The sequence below is a fragment of the Puma concolor genome, chromosome A3 (genome assembly GCF_028749965.1).
Source record: "Puma concolor isolate L17-30 chromosome A3, mPumCon1.1.hap2, whole genome shotgun sequence".
Lineage (NCBI taxonomy): Eukaryota > Metazoa > Chordata > Mammalia > Carnivora > Felidae > Puma > Puma concolor.
The window spans coordinates 36,141,687-36,164,067 of NC_141669.1; the positions used below are offsets into that span (position 1 = coordinate 36,141,687).

A 22,381-nucleotide genomic window follows, 5' to 3' on the forward strand; every position below is an offset into this window, starting at 1 on the left:
TGTAGCATGTAGCACTACTGCATTCCATTTTATGGCTGAATTTCTGTGGCATGTATCTACTACATTTTGTGTATCCATTTATCAGTTGATGAACATTTGGGTTTTTCCACCTTTTGGCTGTTATGCCTGATGTTGCTATAAATATTTGTATGCAGTATTTTTGTTTCTGTTGTGTATAGACCCGGGAGTGGAATTGCTCAATCAAACGATCAAACGGTAACTCCATGTTTAACTTTGAGGAATAGCTAGACTGTTTTCTAAAGTAGCTGCACAATTTCACACTCCCGCCAGCAGTGCGTGAGAGTTCTTCCTTCTCTACATTCTTGTCAACGTTTGTTATTATTTGTCCTTTTGATTATTGTTATTCTAGTGGGTGTGAAGTGGTATCAGTTTGTGGTTTTGATTTGCATTTCCCTGGTGGCTTATAAACATCTTTTTTGTGTGTGTTTATTTGGCCATTTATGAATGTTCTTTGGAGAGATGTCTATTCAAATATTTACCCATTTCTTTTTTTTTTTAATTTTTTTTTTAACGTTTATTTATTTTTGAGACAGAGAGAGACAGAGCATGAATGGGGGAGGTACAGAGAGAGAGGGAGACACGGAATGGGAAGCAGGCTCCAGGCTCTGAGCCATCAGCCCAGAGCCTGATGCGGGGCTCGAACTCACGGACCGCGAGATTGTGACCTGAGCTGAAGTCAGATGCTTAACTGACTGAGCCACCCAGGTGCCCCTATTTACCCATTTCTAAATTGGGTTGTCTTTTTATTAGTGAATTGTAAGAGTTCTTTGTATACTCTAGAAATAAGTTCCTTGTCAGATAATTTGCAAAAATTTTCTCCATTTGTGTGTTGTCTTTTCTCTCTGAATATAGTTTCCCTTAAAACACAGTTTTAAATTTTAGTGAAGTCTGATTTATCTATTTACTCTTTGTTGCTTATGCTTTTAGTATATCTAAGAAACCATTGCCAGTTTGAAGGTCATGATGATGTACCCTTATGGTTTTTTTCTAAGAGTTTTATAGTTTTTCCTCTTACCTTTAGGTCTTTGACCCATTTTGAGCTGATTTTTATATATGGTATGAAGTAGCACTCTAACTTCATTGTTTTGCAAGAGGATATTCGTTTGTCCTAACACCATTTCTTTTTTCTTTTTTCTTTTTTTTTAATGTTTATTTATTATTGAGACACAGAGAGAGACAGAGTGTGAGCAGGGGAGGGGCTGAGAGAGAGGGAGACACAGAATCCGAAGCAGGTTTCAGGCTCTGAGCTGTCAGCACAGAGCCCAATGTGGGGCTCAATCTCACGAACCGCGAGATCATGTCCTGAGCCGAAGTCGGACGCTTAACCGACTGAGCCACCCAGATGCCCCTGTCCTAGCAACATTTCTTAAAAAGATTGTTCTTTCCCCACTGATTTGTCTTGGTACCCTTTTCAAAAATCACTTACGAATAAATGCTGTCAGAACCTGTTTGGAAGCACTCTGCTATGTGAAGTGGCACATAATACGGTTACAGCCTGAGACTGCGAGAGTTTCAGAGTCTTGAGAGAGGGGGACTCTCTCCCCCAGAGTGCTGGGGGGGCCACTTTGGGAACCAGGAGCCTTCAGATATTTCAGGAGAGTGATATTTCAGGAGAACGTGTCAGAGACACAAAGGGATTGAAGAGCACAGTGTGTTCAAGAATGACTACAAGTTGGAGGTGCCTGGGTGACCAAGTGTCCAACTCTTGATTTCAGCTCAGGTCATGATCCTGGGCTCATGGGACTGAGCCCTGCTTCGGGCTCTGTGCTGAGTGTGGAGCCAGCTTAAGATTCTCTCTCTCTCTCTCTCTCTCTCTCTCTCTCTCTCTCTCTCCCTCTCTCTCTCTCTCTCTCTCTCTCTCTCTCTCCTTCCGCCCTCTGCCCCTCTCCCTAGCTCACACGCTCAACCTCTGTCTTTAAAAAAAAAAAAAAAAAAAAGAATGACTACAAAGTCTGGTGTAGTCAGAGAGGGTGGAGGGGAGAGTGGTGGCAAGTGAGGCTGATATGGGAGGTTGGGTCCTCGTTGCAGTCACGTAGGCTATGTTGAGGAATTTTGAATTGGTGCAGGCAGTAGGGAGCCAAAGAATGAGAAATCAGAGCTGGGAGGTGACCAGACTTGTTATTTTAGGAAGGGCTGCCTGATGGCAGATGGAGAATGAGAGGGGTAGCAGCAGGACCTACTAAGGGACTGTTGTTACTTTGTGGCTGAGGGATGGCACCTGAATAAAGAGGGGGGCAGTGAGACCATAGGGGAGGGCATAGCTGATAGATTTTTGCAGAGAATTAATAGGGCTTGGTAACTGGTTAGACGTGAGCATGAAGGAGAAGGTGATGCTGTCTACTTCACATGGTCATGGAACCTGGAAATTATTCACTTCCTTCTCTTGGTTCTTTTATTCTATAGATGTTAATATTCTTTGGGTGATAAAATGTTCCTTTTAATGCAGAAAGTATCTTAAAAGATTTTTTTTTTTTTTTTTAATTTACAGGTCACATATGGTCCAGGCAGCTTTACCTAAACACCTTTCCAACAGCTTCCATTTTGGCATTGAAGACTGTTCTCAGCAATGGTGAGATTCATTTATCCAACTACTGTTTCTTACAGGATCGAATGCTAGAGTGCTTCGTGTAACTGTAAATGAACAGAGCACATACTTTTTTGGGGGGGGGGCATTCTTTATAATGGAAGTACATAAGGTCTAGAGTATTTTTCAAATTTTTTATGATTACAGTTGTTATAGTTCAAGGCTTTAAAAAATAATAGCTATAGTTTTTGACTAATTCCTATGTGCTAGGCTTGTAACACGTTATATTGGTTAATCGTCACCAGTTTTTATGAGGGGGTTGTCCTTTCCATCTTGCAGACGATGGAGTGAGTCTGTGAGAGGCTAAGTGACTTGCTCAAGATTGCACAGCCAGTAAATGGCAGGACTGGGTCCTGAGCTGTCTGGGGACTGTGATGCATCCTCATAATGCAGGGTCTTTGCAGAGGCCTTTGCTTCTACACTGCCATAGCGCAGGGCCCTCTCTTCAGTCACTCTCCAGAAGGGAAGGAAGCCGACCCTTGCCTGGTCCATGTTGTGCTTATGGTCCGTGGAACCCTGCCTTTCCCTATGGTTAGGGCGGAATTGAAATCTCATTGTTTTCTTGGCCTTTTGGAGCTTTACTTTTAGTCTTCTTCTCTTTCATATTATTAACCCCACTTGTCAAGATGCTGTCATACCTTGCTTGAGGGGTTCAGAAGAGGGTGGTGACCTGAACTCTTCCCTTTATTTGTTCACTGACTAGTTGGGTGACTCATTCATTCGTAAACTACTAACTCTGCCCTCTATTGTGAGCCAGGTAGTGTCCCCAACCTGAGCTGATATGGGGCCTGCAGAAGCCTTCGTGAGGAAGGCCAGAGACTGGCCTAATTTCTCAGAGACTCGAAAATAGCCGCTTTCACTCTTTGGCTTTCTGTTCAAGCCTGTTGCCCTGAAATACACTTTATTCTCTCGAGGGCTGTTTTAATCCTCCTTTTCACTTTTCTCACAGTGACTAAATTCTCCACTGAAATGCAAAGCTGGAGTGTGTACGCGGTTTTTGTAATCAGTATTCCCATTTCCTTGAGTCCACTAATTCCTGTCATCCCTGCCATTGCCCTCACTGGACACCACCATCCATGGGATTGGTCAAATGGCTGCCTCTAAGACATGGTTTTTCATAAAAACTTGATGTGATACATGCATGTAGTTAGAAAAATTCCAAGAAACACAAAAAAGCAAATCTCTCGTTCTAACCCCAAACGCATCAGTTTTCTTCCTCAGAGGCAACCGCTGCTACCAGTTTCCTTTATATGCTTCTGAAATTAGCCTATAAAGTATATTCATATCCCCTCCTGGTTTTTTCAACACGAAGGGCAGGATGTTCTACTGTTCTGCACCTTGCTCTTCTGAACAGGTCATTTATAGGACTTTCCACACGGGTACATGGCCCTGCTCATACAGCAGAGGTCGCCATTTGCCAAGACTAGACTGTTGATTGTGGGCTCCTAAGGGCAAGTAGCAACCCTAGTAAGGACAGATCTCCATCTTTCTTTAGATGGCTACATCCGTCGTGTGGACAGACTGTAACTTCTGTAACTAGGATGGACATTTAAGTTAGCAGAATAAAGTTTTGATTTATGTTTTAAAGAAAGACTGTCCTCAAAATATGATTCTTAAAAGTTCAGGATTTTAGTGACTTACTTTCATTAGTAATGATTAATTCTTTGGTGCTGGCAATATTTTCCCACAGGCGTGGAACATCTAACTCAAAGTTTTATTCCGTCTACCTACAGGCCCTTTGTCATCTCCAGGAACCAGAGGCAGCCGTCATTTTGCCAGCTTGACCCGTGCGCTACAGACACAATGCTGTATTTCTTCTCCCAGTAACTTGATGGGCCAGCAGTATAGATCCTATAGTTTCTTCACTAAATGTACGTAGACTGGCTACAAACTTCCCATTTCGTGAAACAGAAAAATTAAAGGTGCTTTCGTATCTTAATTTTTCTTCTTTTTCTTCTTCCTTTAGTGAATGAACACTTTAGAGACTAGTATATGATGTGCTATTAAAATAAAAATATTCCTTAGAGTACCTCCTGGGATTATGTCGCATATTACCAGCTGTATTTGTACTGTTCTTTGGGGAGCACTCGTTTACTTTTATCCCCTTGGTTGGGTACCTGAGACCTAAGGAGTATTGAATCGTGGCCCAGATCCCTGCTGATGTAGATTCACACCAAGAATATAATCAAAGTCTGTTTTTAGTTGCACTTCAGTTGAGGAGAGAGTACAAATCAGGAAAAGTTAATTTTAAGTAGACATTGTTTTGCTAACACTGCTTTGACTTGCAGTAGTGTTTGAAATAGTCGAGTCTGAACTGAAATTATCTTGATTCGTAATAAATGGAGATTGATTTCAGAATTCAGCATTAGACAAATTAAAAGAAATTAGAATTGGAATGCTTGGCTGGCTTACTCGGTAGAGCATACAACTATTAATCTTGGGGTCGTGAGTTCATGCCTCATGTTGGGTGTAGAGATTACTTAAAAAAAAAAAGAAGAGCTTCTGTTTAAAAAAAAGAAATTGGGATTATAAAGCCAATTCATTTTAGATTATTTGATAAATACAGAAAATCAAAAAGAAGAAAATCACCTATAATTCTACTACCTTAAAATACTGGTCGGCTACTTTTTTCATGCAGCAGTGTATTAGATGTTTTTCCATGTCAATACATAGACTTCTTCAGTGCAGTGTCGTGACTATAGAGTATTTAATTGTCACTTTATCAAAGATCGCTTCACTTTGGAAGTCTCATAGTAGGTAGGTCATTTGTGTAGCAGTGCAGAAATGAGGACCAGGCTGTAGGGGGATTGCAACTAACACAGGCTCAGTTGTATCTGTGGATTTTGGTGCAAAGAGAAAAGAGGAAAAGATCAAAAATCAGAATTCGAAGGACGGTTGCTACTGAATATATGTCATTTTGCACCATAAAGTCAAAAAATTGTAAGTCAAGCCATCATAACCCAGGGACTGTCCGTTGTTTTTCCCCTGCCCTAGAAGTCCTTTTCTCTAACTCTTCTTGTTTTAGAGGTGCCCCTTGCCCTTTGACACCCCTGTCCGTGCACTCTTGTCTCGTATCTGCCTGACTCTCCATTAGCCTACGTTCTTCCCCAGTTACAGGACTCTGAACCCTTATGAGTTTATTGCTCCCAAGTCACACTAAGATTAACTTTAAGAGGATGAACTCAGTTGAAACTAGCATTGAGCTAGCTAGCTTTTGCTGTTTCAGTAGGAAATAGTCTTTGATTTTGTAAATTTCCTCCAGAAAAACCCCCACAAAACCCAAAAACTATAATTTATCAAAACTCATTAAGATTTCCTAAGAGTATTTAACATTGTACTTGTAAATCTATCCCTCTGCTATGGGTGTGTGTGTGTGTGGGGGGGGGAATCTACCATTTAAATACCTTTGATCCAAATTAGCAAGTAGTTTACTTAGCATGATTAAGTCTGAAATAGCTCCATGTATCAAATTGGATGTAATAGTGGATTTTGCATATATGTATGTGTGTGTGTGTGTGTGTGTGTGTATAAAACATGAAATATATTTTACCTAACTATGGTAGTTAACAGGTATATATGTTAATCTACCTAAGCCCTTCCAAAAATGACAGAAAGAGCTGAAATAATAGTAAATCTATTCTAAATAACATCTCAGGTTAATTAGAATCAGACCAGTATGTTCTGATGTTAAAATAGTAAAATCTCTGTCAAATAACTTATTCAACTTAGAGCCATTGAAAAAATTATGTTTGTGAATAATAGTAAGAATATGAGATAAGGCTCACAATGTAATATGTAAAAAAAACCCAGGATGCAAAATTGTACATGTAGCATAATTTTAGTTTTGTCTAAACAAATGAAATATGTATGTACACTTATGTGTATATGCATGAAGGAAGAAAAAATGTATGTTCTGATTTAACAGTGGGATTATTATTAATTTTTGTATGCTTGTCATAGTGTTTATATTTTCCAAATTTCATTTTTTACTTCACTTTATTTTTTTAAATGTTTATTTATTTTTGAGAGAAAGAGACAGAGTGTGAGTGGGGGAGGAGCAGAGAGAGGGAGGGAGCTGTCAGCACACAGCCCAACGTGGGGCTCGAACTCCCAGACTGTGAGAAATGGCCTGAGCCGAAGTTGGATACTTAACTGACTGAGCCACCCAGACACCCCTATATTTTCTAAATTTTAAAAAGTAACTATTTCTGTTATAATCTGAAAAAAGACTAAAACCATTTTTAATAGCATAATGGCATTCAAGAGTTGACATATGACTCACTGTCTTTTCCCGATGTAGTTCGAAATTTTATTTTCCTCTTAGAATATGTAATAAAGAAAATGAACTAAACTTTTTAGTCTTTTACATCTTTGTCTCAATATCAATTTCTTTTTAAAATCAGATCCTTTTTAGTATTTTTTTTTTTTAGAAATAAAGAGTGTACCCTTTTATTAAAAAAAAATTTTTTTTAATGTTTACTTATCTTTGAGAGAGAGAGAGAGAGAGACAGAGTACAAGTGGGGAGAGCTAGAGAGAGAGGGACACAGAATCCGAAGCAGGCTGCAGGTTCTGAGCTGTCAGCACAGAGCCTGATGCGGGGCTCAAACCCACGAACCATGAGATCATGACCTGAGCTGAATTCAGATGCTTAACCAATTGAGCCACCCAGGTGCCCCAGATCCTTTTTAATATTAATGAGTGATTTGCTTATTCTAAGTGAAGAAAAACTAATTGACCTCTTAATATGCCCCCATTAAAAGTGCTTTCATTGTGAACTTTCAAGTTTTTGATGGCATCTATAGGTAGCACCATTTTTAAGCGGTTAGGAAACAAAATCAAATGTTTAGTGAGAATTTAGTTTGGGGTTGGTGATTTTATTTCAAACTTACGTTCTTTTAAGTGAATCAGTGTCAAAGTTTGAGCTCAACTTAAAGCCTTTGCTCTGATCAGGGTGCAAAGCAGCATGTGATGTGGAATCTCAGTTACTTTTCTGAGCTTCAGTTATGAAGATCAACTCTAATATGTATGTGTTTAGATAAATGGGATACCGAACAGATTAAAGCCTTTAAAAATATAAATCCAAAACATTTTTCCCTCTCCATGCTATCTACTCAGAAGATCAAGGGAAGACCTTTCAGGAAGCAAGCAGGTAGAACTTTTAAACCCTAAGGGTAAGAGAATGAAGCTACTCATTTGTTTTCCGGAATATGTTTAGTATTTCCGGCATGTAGATAGATGTATCTTAGAGTTTTGAGTACTACAACATTTGTGTGGCTGTGATTCTTTATTAAATAAATTGGTAATGGGACAGAATCTATGACTGTAAAATCAATTGGTGATACTGTGAAAGGCTGGAAGTCCTTGGGAAGATAGGACTTAAATTGACTACATCAATAGAATTCAGTAGTGTCGAAAGTAATGAATCTGAATATTCCACAAGTACAGAGGGGTAAGTACTGATTGAAATGTATGGTAGAAAAAGATTTGGGGATCCTAGAAATTCACAAATGGAAATAAATCAGCAGTGTAGGGCTCTATACATCAAGTGAAAGGCAAGCATGGTTTGAGAATACACACACTGTATGCAAATATGAACTATCAGACTCCTACCTCCTCATTCCTTCCTATGTATTGTTTAGATTTTAATTAGAGTTGAAGGTGGATGTGGGCATCTTATTTTGAAGGATGCACAGAGGTATTTAAGGCATTCACAGAAGAATAGAGCAAACAGTTCACAGTATTAAGATTTATGAGTTCAGATTGCAATGTTGATTCTTGTTTGGGCTAAGAAACCTGTATTTAAGGATAAGTATTATCTCAGGGGTTATAGTGGTGGCAGGAGGGCAGGGAAGAGACCTGTAACATAGTTGATGAGATGTCTGGGAAATGAACTACCAGCAAATGGGATTTAAACGTTGGCTGTCTTTTGAGGAGGGAGGCCATGCGCTTTGAGAATAGTATAGTCATCTCTTGGGTTGTCCAAATGTAACCATGTGTTTGATATGTATAAAGAATGATATAATTTTATTTTCATCACCACAGTGATACAAGTGAGCTGGACTCTTTGGGCCTTTTTTATTCAGCAGGGGACCACAGATCATTGCTTGGTAATTAAAAAACCAAAAAACCTGTTTCATTACAGTGACAGCAGATGAGCTATGGAAAGGCGCTTTAGCAGAGACTGGTGCAGGAGCAAGAAAAGGAAGAGGCAAAAGAACTAAGAAAAAGAGAAGAAAGGATTTGAACAGGGGTCAGATCATTGGTGAAGGTAAGCTTATTTATAAAAAGTCTAATGTGCTTTTTAAAGTTTCCTTCCCAGTTTTGTAGAGATTTTTATAGTCTAGAAGCCTCATACATTTCTCATGAAGGGCATTAGGTTTGCAGTTTTAGAATTAAGTCAAATGGCTCACTTAATGCCCCATGATTCTGGGGGAAGAAAATCCCATAGAAAGGAATTCATTCGGTTATTCATTCCACAAGCCTAAGTGCCCTTGCGTCACATCTTCTGTGACAGTGCCCTCAAGGATCTTATGATTCGGTGAAAGTTGGCAAACCTCTGCAGAGGGCCAGATGGTCAATATTTTTAGCTTTCTGAGCCACATGGACTCTGTTACTTACAACTCTTCAACTCTGCTAAGGGGGCACAGAAACAGTCCTAGACAATATATGATCTAACCAGGAGAGCTATGTTCCAGTAAAACTTTATAAAAACAAGTGGTGGGCAGGATTTGGCCCCTGAGCCTTAGTCTGCCAACCCCTGGAAACATAACTGTTTATACTTGTGTTTTTTAAAGAGTAAAAATTGTATAGTGTACTTGGATCAACATTTTGTGCTATGGTTATTGACCAATTATCCTTGGTAATAATAGCCTTCAGGCATAAAGAAAACACCTTTCACTGCACTTACGTGTCTACTTGAATCTTTTTCTCTGATGACTCACCTTATATCTTATTTTATTTTTTAACTTTTTAAAAAGTACAGCAATCATATATGTATACTTTCTCAGTAAAAAAATTCAAAGATTGTAGAGAAATCTAAAGTCCCCTTGATGCCCTTTCTCTCTCCCCACCAATCCCAGTTGCTGCCCCCCAAGGAAGGCACTGATCTCATTTTGATGTGTTTCCTTCTAACCTTTTTTATTTTTTATTAAAAAAAAATTTTTTTTTTTTTTTAACATTTGTTTAGTTTTGAGAGACAGAGTACGACCAGGGGAGGGGGAGAGAGACAGGGAGACACAGAATCTGAAGCAGGTTCCAGGCTCTGAGCTGTCAGCACAGAGCCTGACAGGGAGCTCAAACCCACGAACCATGAGATTGTGACCTGAGCTGAAGTTGGACGCTTAACTGACTGAGCCACCCAGGCGCCCCTTCTTCTGACCCTTTATAATGTTTTTATTTTTTTTAAAAATTTTTTTTTCAACGTTTTTATTTATTTATGGGACAGACAGAGACAGAGCATGAACGGGGGAGGGGCAGAGAGAGAGGGAGACACAGAATCGGAAACAGGCTCCAGGCTCCGAGCCATCAGCCCAGAGCCTGACGCGGGGCTCGAACTCACAGACCGTGAGATCGTGACGTGGCTGAAGTCGGACGCTTAACCGACTGCGCCACCCAGGCGCCCCTATGATGTTTTTATATACATAAATACCCTAAAAGAAATACATATTTTCTTTTTAAAAAAGTAAATTCTATCATATGGTACATTCTGTCCTATAATTTACTTTTTTCACTAATATTAGGTCTTAGAAATTGTTCCACGTCAGTATCTCTATAGCAACCTCATTCTTTGAATTTAGTGTAAAATATTTCACGGGTTGAAGATGCCGTAGTCATTTAACCAGTCCACTATTGCTGTACATTTAGATCGCTTCCACTCTTTGCCTTTACAAGTAACACTTCAGTGGACCTCCTTGTCCAAGCACACTTACGCCTCGTAACTGTGTGGGAATGTTTCTGTAGGTAGCATTAAGTGGGATTACTAGTTATTACAGTAGGTACACTTAAAATTTTAATAGACAGTGCCAAGTGGCCTGCCAAGTGATTGTTAGTTTAAGCTCCCTCCGGCAGCATCATTATCTGTACACCCCTTGCCTACCATTTTAGCACGTAAGAAACGAATGATTTTTAAAAATTCTTATTAATGTATGTTTTCAAACCTCCAGGGCGTCATGGCTTCCTATGGCCTGGTCTCAATGTCCCTCTCATGAGAGACGGAGCTGTACAGACCATTGCCCAAAGAAGCAAGGAAGACCAGGAGAAGATAGAGGCGGAGATGGTCCAGCAGAGGGAAGAGTGGGACCGGAAGAGGAAGATGAAGGTTAAACGGGAGCGAGGATGGAGTGGAAACACGTGGGGAGGCGTCAGTCTTGGCCCCCCGGACCCTGGTCCCAATGGAGGTAGCTGAGTCCTGGTGTTGCTTACCTTTGTGATGGAGAGAGTACTTGTAGTTCTAGAATTCCTTAAGTGGATTTTACTTGTCTGTTTAGATTGCCTTTTTCCAAAAAAAGGGATTTGAGCATTATTGAAATAACTTCATGTTAATTACTCAGTTGTATTTTATGGAACACTAGAGGCCCATACGCAAAAGTAGTCCACACACAGGATGCAAAGCATTGGCTTCTGGAATCCTTACTGTGTGGCTTCTCAGAGCCTTGAATGTGGTGGTCTATTTTAGATCTAGACAGAGCTACTTGTCGGGTGCAGTTCCTCAAACACAGGTGCTCATGGGGTACCTGTGGAGCAGTGTGGCTTGGCAGTTCTGTTTTGATAACAGAAGATAAACCAGATAGTTGTCATTCAGTGTCATAAAAGCATACATGAAATAAAAATTGCTAATACTTATCAGGCCAAATTAGAAAATGAAGTCCTCCCCGCACCACCCCATCCCGAATATGTAAAGAAGTAAAACTCATGTGAAAAATTCAATACTGTCAATGAGTAGGAGATGAAGAAATAGACAAGTTTGGCTGCTTTGTTAAATTTGGCTTAAAGAGGAGAGAAGTTGAGATGGAGAGATTCAGGTAAACATGCTTAGAACGGAGCAAAATGCTTCAGTCGAGTGGATGAAGGTATGGGAGGGAGAGAAAAAAAACCCGTAAACTAAAACCCTAATGAGGACCCAGACCCAGGGTGGATAAATGGATTAACTCGTGACTGTGGGTTCAGGTGGAGCCTATGTTGTTGGTAGTGGAAATGTGAGCCTGCTGGGGGTGTGGTGGGTGAGTGGTAGCTGTCTGGTGGCTTCGGTTAGTCTGTGAGGAGGAGATGGGGTCATCTGCTGAAAGTAGGATGAGCATTGATGAGCATGGGCACCAGAATATTTTGATGAAGAGACAGGTGTCTAGGACTGGCTTCAAAATTACCCAATGGCAGCAAAACTAAAAGGCAACCAACCGACAGAATGGGAGAAGATATTTGCAAATGACATGTCAGATAAAGGGTTAGTATCCAAAATCTGTAAAGAACTTACCAAACTCAACACCCAAAAAATGAATACTCCAGTGAAGAAATGGGCAAAAGACGTGAGTAGATACTCTTCCAAAGAAGACATCCAGATGGCTAACACACATGAAAAGATGCTGAACGTCACTCATCATCAGGAAAATACAAATCAAGACCACAATGAGATACCGCCTCACACCTGTCAGAATGGCTAACATTAACAACTCAGGCAACAACAGATGTTGGCGAGGATGCGGAGAGAGAGCCTCTCTTTTGCATTGTTGGCGGCAATGCAAGCTGGTGCAGCCACTCTGGAAAACAGTGTGGAGGTTCCTCAAAAAACTAAAAATAGAACTACCCTACAACCTAGCAATTGCACTGCTAGGTATTTACCGAGGGATACAGGTGTGCTGTTTCGAAGGGGCACATGCACCCCAATGTTTATAGCAGCGCTGTTGACAATAACCAAAGTATGGAAAGAGCCCAAATGTCCATCGATGGATGAATGGATAAAGATGTGGTATGTATATACAATGGGGTATTACTTGGCAATCAAAAAAGAATGAAATCTTACCATTTGCAACTATGTGGATGGAACTGAAGGGTATTGTGCTAAGTGAAATTAGAGAAAGACAAATATCATATGACTTCACTCAGATGAGGAATTTAAGATACTAAACAGATGAACATAGGGAAGGGAAGCAAAAATAATAATGAAGATAGGGAGTGGGACAAAACATAAGAGACTTTAAAAAAAATTTTTTTTAACGTTTATCTGTGAGAGAGAGAGACAGAGCGTGAGCAGGGGAGAGGCAGAGAGAGAGGGAGACACAGAATCCAAAGCAGGCTCCAGGCTCTGAGCTGTCAGCACAGAGCCCGACTCGGGGCTCGAACTCAAGAACCATGAGATCGTGACCTGAGCCAAAGTCAGACGTGTAACCGACTGAGCCACCCAGGTGCCCAAGGGACTTTTAAATATAGAGAACAAACAGAGGGTTGCTGGAGAGGTTATGGGAGGGGGGATGGGCTAAATGGGTAAGGGGCTTTAAGGAGTCTGCTGCTGAAATCATTGTTGCACTATATACTAACTACCTTGGATGTAAATTAAACAATAAATAATTTAAAAAAATTACCCAACGAAGTAGGAATTGGACAGAACTTAGAGGAAAGAAGATTGGCTAGGAGTTGATAATTGTCGAAGCTGGCTAATGGGTGTGTAAGACTTCATTTTGCTGTTCTATCTTATTTTTTATGTGAGTGAAATTTTCTATAGGAAAAAGTTAATAAAAATCAGAGAACCCAGAGTGTTTGAAATGGCTGCTGTGGTGAGTGGAAAGAGACATAAAAGGCCAACAGGCAGCAGGGAGGACTTGACTGAGTTGGAGACCATGACTTTTTCGTGGCTCACGTGTGTACTCTGCTTTGACTTCTCTCTAGCAGCGGCACCCCGTAGGTCAGGTGTGGCCAGGGAGTTGCCTTGATCCTGGCCTAGGTGGTATGGTGGGGAGAGAAGAGGGGGAGGAAGTTGAGGCTATTTGCAACGTCTGGTGGAAGTGATGGCTTATGGTGTCTTGGCTGAGTGGCAGAGGCTGTGAAGACCATAGGGGGTCCGAGGGAAAATAAAGAAGGGGTCAGGAGTCTGGTGGTGCTGGGGAGCTCCAAGAACCACCACCTTGTGAGTTGCTGAGTGAGAGAGCTGCAGGGGTAGGAGGATGCAGTCAGGGAGATGGCCGAGTTTTAGGAATTTAGTGGTGGAGCAGTCTGGTGATCATGGAGGACTAGGGTGTGGCCTTGGGAGTGACACCAAAAGATTTGAGATTCCTTCTCACTTAAAAATCAGTGATGGTGCCTGGTTTATCTACATGCCTTCTTCTTTTCTTTCCACAGAAACATATGATGATTTTGATACCAGAATACTGGAGGTAGGCGTGCTGCATCACATACCCAGTTGAGCCTTTAGAGAAGTTGGTGTGGGTAGAGCGGGAATAGTGCGAGTGGAACCATGAGGAACAGCCTTTGGTGCGTGATTTTTTTCTGAGACACGGAGCTGGTTCGGATAAGGGAATAACGAAACTTTAATTTCAGTTACTTGATCCTGGCTGTCCTGACTGCTGCCCTCTTTTGGGGGCTACCAGTTGCGGTCTCATGACAAGGCAACTTCAGGGGTATGGTCAAGAACAGAATTTGGAGACTACTATTGAAACCCTCCCTTCTAAAGCCAGCATTAGCAATCTGTCCTGGCACTCAGTTCATGGGGCAGGGTAAGAAAGCTTTGAGTTGCTGTGAATGCCCAGCTCTTGACGGGGAAATAATCTTTTGGGCTGTTTGCAGGCCGTTGAAACCGAAGCCTGTGTCAGGGAAATTTCAGTCACTCTTTCCAGGGTGATTGAAAATCACCAAAATAGTCCACTTCCCTTTGAGCTAGTGCTGCATACTTGGCCGGTGTTAACTATCATTTGGAATAACCATTTATTGATTTTGTGATTGAATATGTATATTATTTCATCAATATCGGTACTTTATGTTTACAAGCATTTTATGTCTTTGGGGCCCAGTTTATATCTTTTGGAAGTTAATCCCTTTGAAGAATTCTTGTATGTGGATGATTACCTACAAGATTGTCCACGGGTGTGGACTCGACCTTTTCCTTTAACCTTACTTTTGGGAAGGGACCTGCCATGTAAGCAGTTTAAGGTAACAGTTTCATAGATCCTGGCCTTTTAAATATGCCAAAACAAAACAAACAAACAAAACACAGATTTTCCTGTAGTTTCTAGTAAGCAGGTATTTCTAAATTTTGTATTATCCGGTGAGCCTGTGAGCCTAAACCTTAGCATAGAGATTCAGTCCTGTGCTTATTCTTTCTGTAGACTGCATTTTCATTTCTTTTTTTTTTTTTTTTTTTTAATTTTTTTTTCAACGTTTTTATTTATTTTTGGGACAGAGAGAGACAGAGCATGAACGGGGGAGGGGCAGAGAGAGAGGGAGACACAGAATCCGAAACAGGCTCCAGGCTCTGAGCCATCAGCCCAGAGCCCGACACGGGGCTCGAACCCACGGACCGCGAGATCGTGACCTGGCTGAAGTCGGACACTTAACCGACTGCGCCACCCAGGCGCCCCTGCATTTTCATTTCTAAGATACACATCTTCTTTGTTTTAACATCTCTGATCACCGGGAATATGTCTTATAATAAGTCCGTTACAAATTCTTTCAAAGTTTGGTCAGCAACTTTCTTCCTTTGTGAAATTCACTAAAATAATGTATATTGAGTTGTATGGTTTCTCTCTTTTTTTTAAATTTTTTTATTGTTTATTATTTTTGAGAGAGAGAGACAGAGACAGAGAGCAAGCAGGGAAGGGGCAGAGGGAGAAGGAGACACAGAATCTGAAGCAGGCTCCAGGCTCTGAGCTCTCAGGACAGAGCCCGACGTGGGGCTCGAACTCACAGACCGCGAGATCACGACCTGAGCTGTAGTCGGCCGCCCAACCAACTGAGCCACCCAGGTGCCCCGAGTTGTATGGTTTCTAATCCGTTCAAAAGTTATCTCCGTTCAGCCTTCTAACAACCTTAGGAAATAGGAAGGGAAAGTTCGATTTTACCACTAGAGAAACTGCAGAGAGAGGTTTCCTTTGGAGAGTTTGCTGTTGCTACTCATGACTTAGAGGATGTTGTAGCTACTCAGGTGGCGCTGTGTGTGTGTAAGGGGCTCAGTCCAGTTCCCTACTTCAGAATTTCCTTAAGGTGTAATATATATGCAACATTTTGTGTTTTAGGTAAGAAATGTTTTCAACATGACAGCAAAAGAGGGAAGAAAGAGATCAGTCCGTGTCCTGGTCGCTGTGGGGAATGGCAGAGGAGCCGCAGGTGACTGGGGTGTGATGTGCATGGTGCTGGAGGTGGGGGCAGAGGACAGGTGTGGCCTGGGCTCAGCCCTGGAGTCTGCGGGTTCTTGCCGGTGCCCAGCCCCTTTGTAGAGATTAAGCCTTTTAAGTGGTTTGGGCTCATATACCTTGTGGTAAACACATAAAATTCCTTGGAGGGAAAAGGAACAGAAGTTCCTCTATCTGCCTTTTTCTATGAGAACAATGGATATTTTAAAAGGCTTAAGATACTGTTGTCTTATGTATAATGAAAAATTAGGGAGGGAAAGCCACTAAATGTTCAATAGTAGGGGCGTAGTTACGAAAGGAGTATATCCAGGGCGCCTGGGTAACTTAGTTTAAGTGTCTGACTCTTGATTTCAGTTTAGGTCATGACCTCACAGTCCTGAGATTGAGCCCCATAGGCCCTGTGCTGGGCATAGAACCTGCTTAAAATTCTCTCTCTCTCTCTCTCTCTCTCTCTCTGTCTTTCTCTCTTTGTCTTTCTCTCTCTCTCTCCCCCTTTCCCTCTCCCTCCCTCCCTTCTTCTCCCTCTCCCTCTGCCACCCCTCTCCTGTGTGCATGTGAGCACTCTTTCTCTAAAAAAAAAAAGAAAGTATAGCCACACATTGTAATATGCTGTAGCCATTAAAGAATATATTAGAAAATTATTTATGAAATAATGCTAATTAAAAATAAACAAAAAACTTCATATAAGACTGTATAATACAATCCCAATTTTTTGTTTTGTTTTTTTTAATATAAAGTATGTTTATATGCAAAGACTAGAAGGATATACACTGAAATGGTTAATAATGTTTAATCTGTAGGTTTGCCAGTCATTTAAACTTTCTTCTTTATACTTCTCTGTAAAATTTCCCCAGTGAACATCTGGTTTTGAAATGTATATACGAACGTGTACAGGAGAGAAAATTGGAAAACTGCCTACTGACACTTTTTGTCTTTAAGTTTATTTATTTTGAGAGAGAGAGAGTGCACAAGACGGAAAGGAGCAGAGAGAGAGAGGGAGAGAATCCCCAAGCAGGCTCTGTGCTGTCAGCGTAGAGCCCCACACGAGGCTTGGACTCACAAACTGGGAGATCATGATCTGAGCTGAAATCAAGAGTCAGACGCTCAACTGACTGAGAAACCCAGGCGCCCTGCTTTATATTACTTTCTTATATATAATTTAAAAATAAAATAATTCTTCAAAATAAAGAATTAATGTGATAGCAAATAATGGCAGCATTTCCATTAATTTGTGATAAATTTCATTTTATAGGGTTAAGCATTCACAAACTTAAGAATTGTTGATTTTATTTCCTGGTTAATTGAAATTTGAATTGCATTTGTAAGTTCCAGCGAAGTCATGGTTTTTCTCTATAGCAATGTATATTTTTCCCCAACCTTTCTGGTTATTTTAATCTATTTTTTAAAATGTTCAAAACCATTTATCTTATTAGTTTAGAGCATGATTAGTTTTTGTTTAAGTCTATTTCGTTTTATCTAGAGACTTACAAAAGGTAATGTTATACACCTAACCTTGGATTTCATAGATACTTTCAAATGTAATCTTTCCAAAATGCCCCAAAACAGATAGGCACATCTCAGTAGCCTCATGTTTTATGGTTTGTTTTGGATAGCAGGTTTTCTGTGGGCAGAAGACAAATGAAATGCTACGAAATATTGTAGGAACTGAAACTTAAAATGTAGTGAAAGACAGTATGTGCCAAATTTATGCCCCTTTTTTTATTTGTCATTTTTCTTTTTTAAGGTTTTGCCATTGGGAAAGCCACTGAACGAGCAGATGCTTTCAGAAAAGTACGTACATTTTTCTTTTGTTGATACTAAAAGTTCGGTGTGCTAGGTACCATTAGAACCACACACACACAAAATAATAAAAATAAGAACCCTCCCCGGAGGCTTACTGTCAACAGTTACTTAACTCATACATAGCCTAAGCAGTACCTGTTTTCTTTTGCGTCATTTTTAGCAGACTTGTGATTGCTTCCCAAAAGTATGAGACAGCTGGGAAGGCTTGAACTCTGACAGAATGTTCGAAGATACTAAGGAATTATTGTTAATGTTTTTTAGATATGATAGTGATACTGTGCTTATAAGTTTTTTTTGTTTTGTTTTTTAATTTTTTTAACGTTTATTTATTTTTGAGACAGAGAGAGACAGAGCATGAACGGGGGAGGGGCAGAGAGAGGGAGCCACAGAATCCGAAACAGGCTCCAGGCCCTGAGCTGTCAACACAGAGCCCGACGCGGGGCTTGAACCCACGGACCGTGAGATCATGACCTGAGCCGAAGTCGGCCGCTTAACCGACTGAGCCACCCAGGCGCCCCATAAGTTTTTTAAATTAAGTCTTTTTTTTTTTTTTTTTAATTTTTTTTTTTTTTAACGTTTATTTATTTTTGAGACAGAGAGACACAGAGCATGAACAGGGGAGGGGCAGAGAGAGAGGGAGACACAGAATTGGAAGCAGGCTCCAGGCTCTGAGCCATCAGCCCAGAGCCCGACGCGGGGCTCGAACTCACGAACCGCGAGATCGTGACCTGAGGTGAAGTCGGACACCCAACCGACTGAGCCACCCAGGCACCCCTAAATTAAGTCTTTTTATAAGTATATAATGAAATGTTTAAGTTGGAAATTTTCGGTAATAAAATATTTTCTGCAAGCTATTTTTTAACATCTCCAAGAAAATGTAAATTCCAATAGTAGATTTAAGAATAGTGTTTTCCTTCTTTCTTTCAGGCAAAGAACAGAGCAGTACAATATTTACACTATGTAGAACGGTACGAAGACCATACAAGTGAGTGTTAATCATTTGTAGGATTACACTTGTTTCATTATATGTGACAATATATCTCTAAGGCCATCTTCGCGTTTCTCTGCTTGTTACCATGTTCTGGAACAAATAATTATATAAAATGCATAAACAAATTTTCTTCCCTAGTGATGAGTGAAATCAGAATCTTGTCACTCATCCTTGGCCAATGTGTGCTGGCTGCTTTGGTAGCATTAGTTCTGTGGTGGCATTTGCAAGGGCATTAAAGCTACACACCTAATCCTTATGCTTATGTTTTTATCCTCCAGTATTCCACGATATTTCTTTAACATTTAAAAGGACGCATATCAAGATGAAGAAAAAACCCAGAGGTAACCGAAAACACTCTTATAATTTGTTAAAGATAAAGCAGAGTAATTATCACAATTCCATCCTGTCCTGTATTTTTGATCAGTTGTATTGAACTCATTTTGAAAATACCAAAATGGAAAGGCCTGAGTTTCATTTAAGAAGGCCGAGGCTCCCAGGGAAATAAAATATAGTCAGCGCACTCAGGTTCCTGTGAACACAGGCGTGTACCAGGGGTAATTCTAGGTGGGAAGAGCGTACTCTGAGTAGGAAATAGTAACGGAATGAATCATTGGGTTTGGATAAGTGCGAGCATTCATTTCTCCTTGAGAATTCATCGATGCTGTTAGATGGCCTACTTACAGCTTCTTCAGTTCCAGTCATTTATTCACATCGTCAAATATTGATTGAACATCATCTGTGAGCTGGGTGCTATGCTAAGCTCTGGAAGCAGAGGTAGACTTTCTTCCTGTTGCAAGCAAGGAGGCAGAGTTCAGGGTCACAGAGCTGTGGCAGTCATGCCCAGTGGACTTTGGGTATAGAATTCTTGAGCACTTTGATTTTGTTTAGCTATGGTTGGTTCTACAGTAAAAATGATACTCTTGGTATATCTTTATTTTGTTTTCTTTTATTAAAAATTTTTTTTTAACATTTATTTATTTTTGAGGGAGAGAGAGAGCATGAGCAGGGGAGGGGCAGAGAAAGAGAGGGAGACAGAATCCGAAGCAGGCTTCAGGCTCTGAGCTGTGAGCACAGAGCCTGATGCGGGGCTTGAACTCACGAACCATGAGATCGTGACCTGAGCCAAAGTCGGACACTTACCTGACTGAGCCACCCAGGCACCTCTATCTTTATTTATTTATTATTTTTACAGTTTATTTATTTATTTATTTATTTTGAGAGAGAGAGATAACAAGTAGGAGAGGGGCAGAGAGTGGGAGAGACAGAATCCCAAGCAGGCTTTGCGCCATCAGCCCAGACCTTGATTCAGGGCTCGAACTCAGAGACTGTGAGATCATGACCTGAGTTGAGATCAAGAGTCAGATGCTTAACCGACTGAGCCACCCAGGTGCGTGCCCCTCTAGGCATATCTTTAAAAGTTTGGATCAGGGGCGCCTGGGTGGCTCGGTCGGTTGAGTGACCGACTTCAGCTCAGGTCGTGATCTCACGGTTTGTGAGTTCGAGCCCCGCCTCGGGCTCTGTGCTGACAGCTCAGAGCCTGGAGCCTGCATCGGATTCTGTGTCTCCCTCTCTCTCTGCCCCTTCCCCACTCATGCTCTGTCTCTCTCTGTCTCAGAAGTAAATAAACATTAAAAAAAAAAATTAAAAAAAAAAGTTTGGATCAGAAAAAGAATAAGACACCTAAATTTTTCATGTCAAAGCTAGGATGTGGAAATCACTCTGGAGGAAAAAACATCAAATTCAGTACTAATTGTGCACCAAGAGAACCTGCCTATTTTTAAGTGAACTTACCTTCTGCTCTAAAATCACAGTCATTCATATGCCTAATAAAAACCTTTATTTATTATTAGAAAAAGTATTAAATTGAACACTTAGATGTCAAGCTTATACTTGCACTATTCCTATGATAGCTACTACCCTGAGTGGCTATTGAGCACTTGAAATGTGGCTACTGAGATCTGTGAAGTACAAAGGCTTAGTATGAAAAAAAAAAGAATGTAAAATATCTCAAAATTATTGTGTTGATTTCATGTTGAAATGATAGTGTTTTGGTTATATTAGGTTAATACAATATATTACTAAAAATAATTTTACCTTTTTTTTTGAAATGTATCAGTGAGAAAATTTGAAATTCCATGTATGGCTTGCATATATGGCTTATGTCCTATTTCTGTTGAACAGCGTTGGTTTAGATACATTTATATCCAAATGATTTTTGAAAGATAGCTACAGTTTTCATTAATTGCCGAAGTTACCTTTTTTATCATCCCTGTCCCCTCAAGCTGTATCTTTCAGGTTTCTGTCTAGTTGAACACATTCCCTGTGCATTGAGGTTAAATATACATTTAGACAGCATAAATATACATTTATGTGTATTTATATACATAATTTTAAAATACAAATTAAATACAAATTAAATATAATTTAATTATATTTATAATTAATTATAATTATTTTGTAAATTTTTTATAAATTATATATTTTTTATAAATTATAAATTTTTATAAATTATAACTTTTATATATTATAAATTTTTATAAATTATTTTATAAATTTATAAAATATTTTATAACTATATTATATATTATAATTAGTATAAAAATTAAATGTAAATACAAATTTATAAAACATAAATATACATTATAGACAGCATTTCCTAAACTATGTTCCTGTGCATCACTATTTCTATGAGCAGATACTAATAAGTGTGAACTCCAGAAAGAGTGTCATGTGGGAAAACGATAAAGGAAAGTAAAAAAAAAAAAAATGTTTGTACATCTTTGTGATTGTCACAGTCTTTTTTTTTTAATTTTTTTTTTTTAACGTTTATTTATTTTTGAGACAGAGAGAGACAGAGCATGAACGGGGGAGGGTCAGAGAGAGAGGGAAACACAGAATCTGAAACAGGCTCCAGGCTCTGAGCTGTCAGCACAGAGCCTGACGCGGGGCTCGAACTCATGGACCACGAGATCATGACCCGAGCTGAAGTCGGCCACTTAACCGACTGAGCCACCCAGGCGCCCCTGATTGTTACAGTCTTTAATGCACTACTGTGCAATGTGAATCCCCCAGAGGGGGATAGAGAATGTAGCGTTTTCAAACTTATTTAGTCATGGGACACTTCTTCCTTGGCTGCAGCATGGTGTCTGATTCCTCACACAGCACTGCTAAACATTTCCTATCTTGCATCCGTGTGCATCAGGGAAATTGGTCTATAGTTCTCCTTTTTAGCGGGCTTTCTGTCTGGTTTTGGAATCAAGGTAATGCTGGCCTCATAGAAAGAGTCTGGAAGTTTTCCTTCCATTTTTATTTTTTTGAACAGCTTCAAGAGAATAGGTGTTAACTCTTCCTTAAATGTTTGGTAGAATTCCCCTGGAAAGCCGTCTGGCCCTGGACTCTTGTATTTGGGAGATTTTTGATTACTAATTAGATTTTTTTACTGGTTATGGGTCTGTTCAAATTTTCTATTTCTTCCTGTTTCAGCTTTGGTAGTGTATATGTTTCTAGGAGTTTGTCCATTTCTTCCAGATTGCCCATTTTGTTGGTATATAATTGCTCATAATATTCTCTTATTATTGTTTTTATTTCTGCTGTGTTGGTTGTGATCTCTTCTTTTTCATTCTTGATTTTATTTATTTGGGTCCTTT

At 40.0% G+C, this 22,381-nt stretch overlaps 1 protein-coding gene across 1 annotated transcript in view; it reads left to right on the forward strand.

Annotated features, from left to right (window-relative positions):
- Nucleotides 1–22,381, forward strand: part of MRPS5 (mitochondrial ribosomal protein S5) — a 29,324-nt gene that overhangs the window by 1,645 nt on the left and 5,298 nt on the right. The window contains exons 2-10 of the mRNA XM_025927365.2: nucleotides 2,510–2,590; nucleotides 4,339–4,476; nucleotides 8,749–8,874; nucleotides 10,769–11,002; nucleotides 13,935–13,969; nucleotides 15,824–15,914; nucleotides 17,685–17,731; nucleotides 18,671–18,728; nucleotides 19,013–19,075. Of these exons, the coding sequence (XP_025783150.2) occupies nucleotides 2,510–2,590; nucleotides 4,339–4,476; nucleotides 8,749–8,874; nucleotides 10,769–11,002; nucleotides 13,935–13,969; nucleotides 15,824–15,914; nucleotides 17,685–17,731; nucleotides 18,671–18,728; nucleotides 19,013–19,075 (873 nt within the window). The remainder of the gene's footprint in view (nucleotides 1–2,509; nucleotides 2,591–4,338; nucleotides 4,477–8,748; nucleotides 8,875–10,768; nucleotides 11,003–13,934; nucleotides 13,970–15,823; nucleotides 15,915–17,684; nucleotides 17,732–18,670; nucleotides 18,729–19,012; nucleotides 19,076–22,381) is intronic.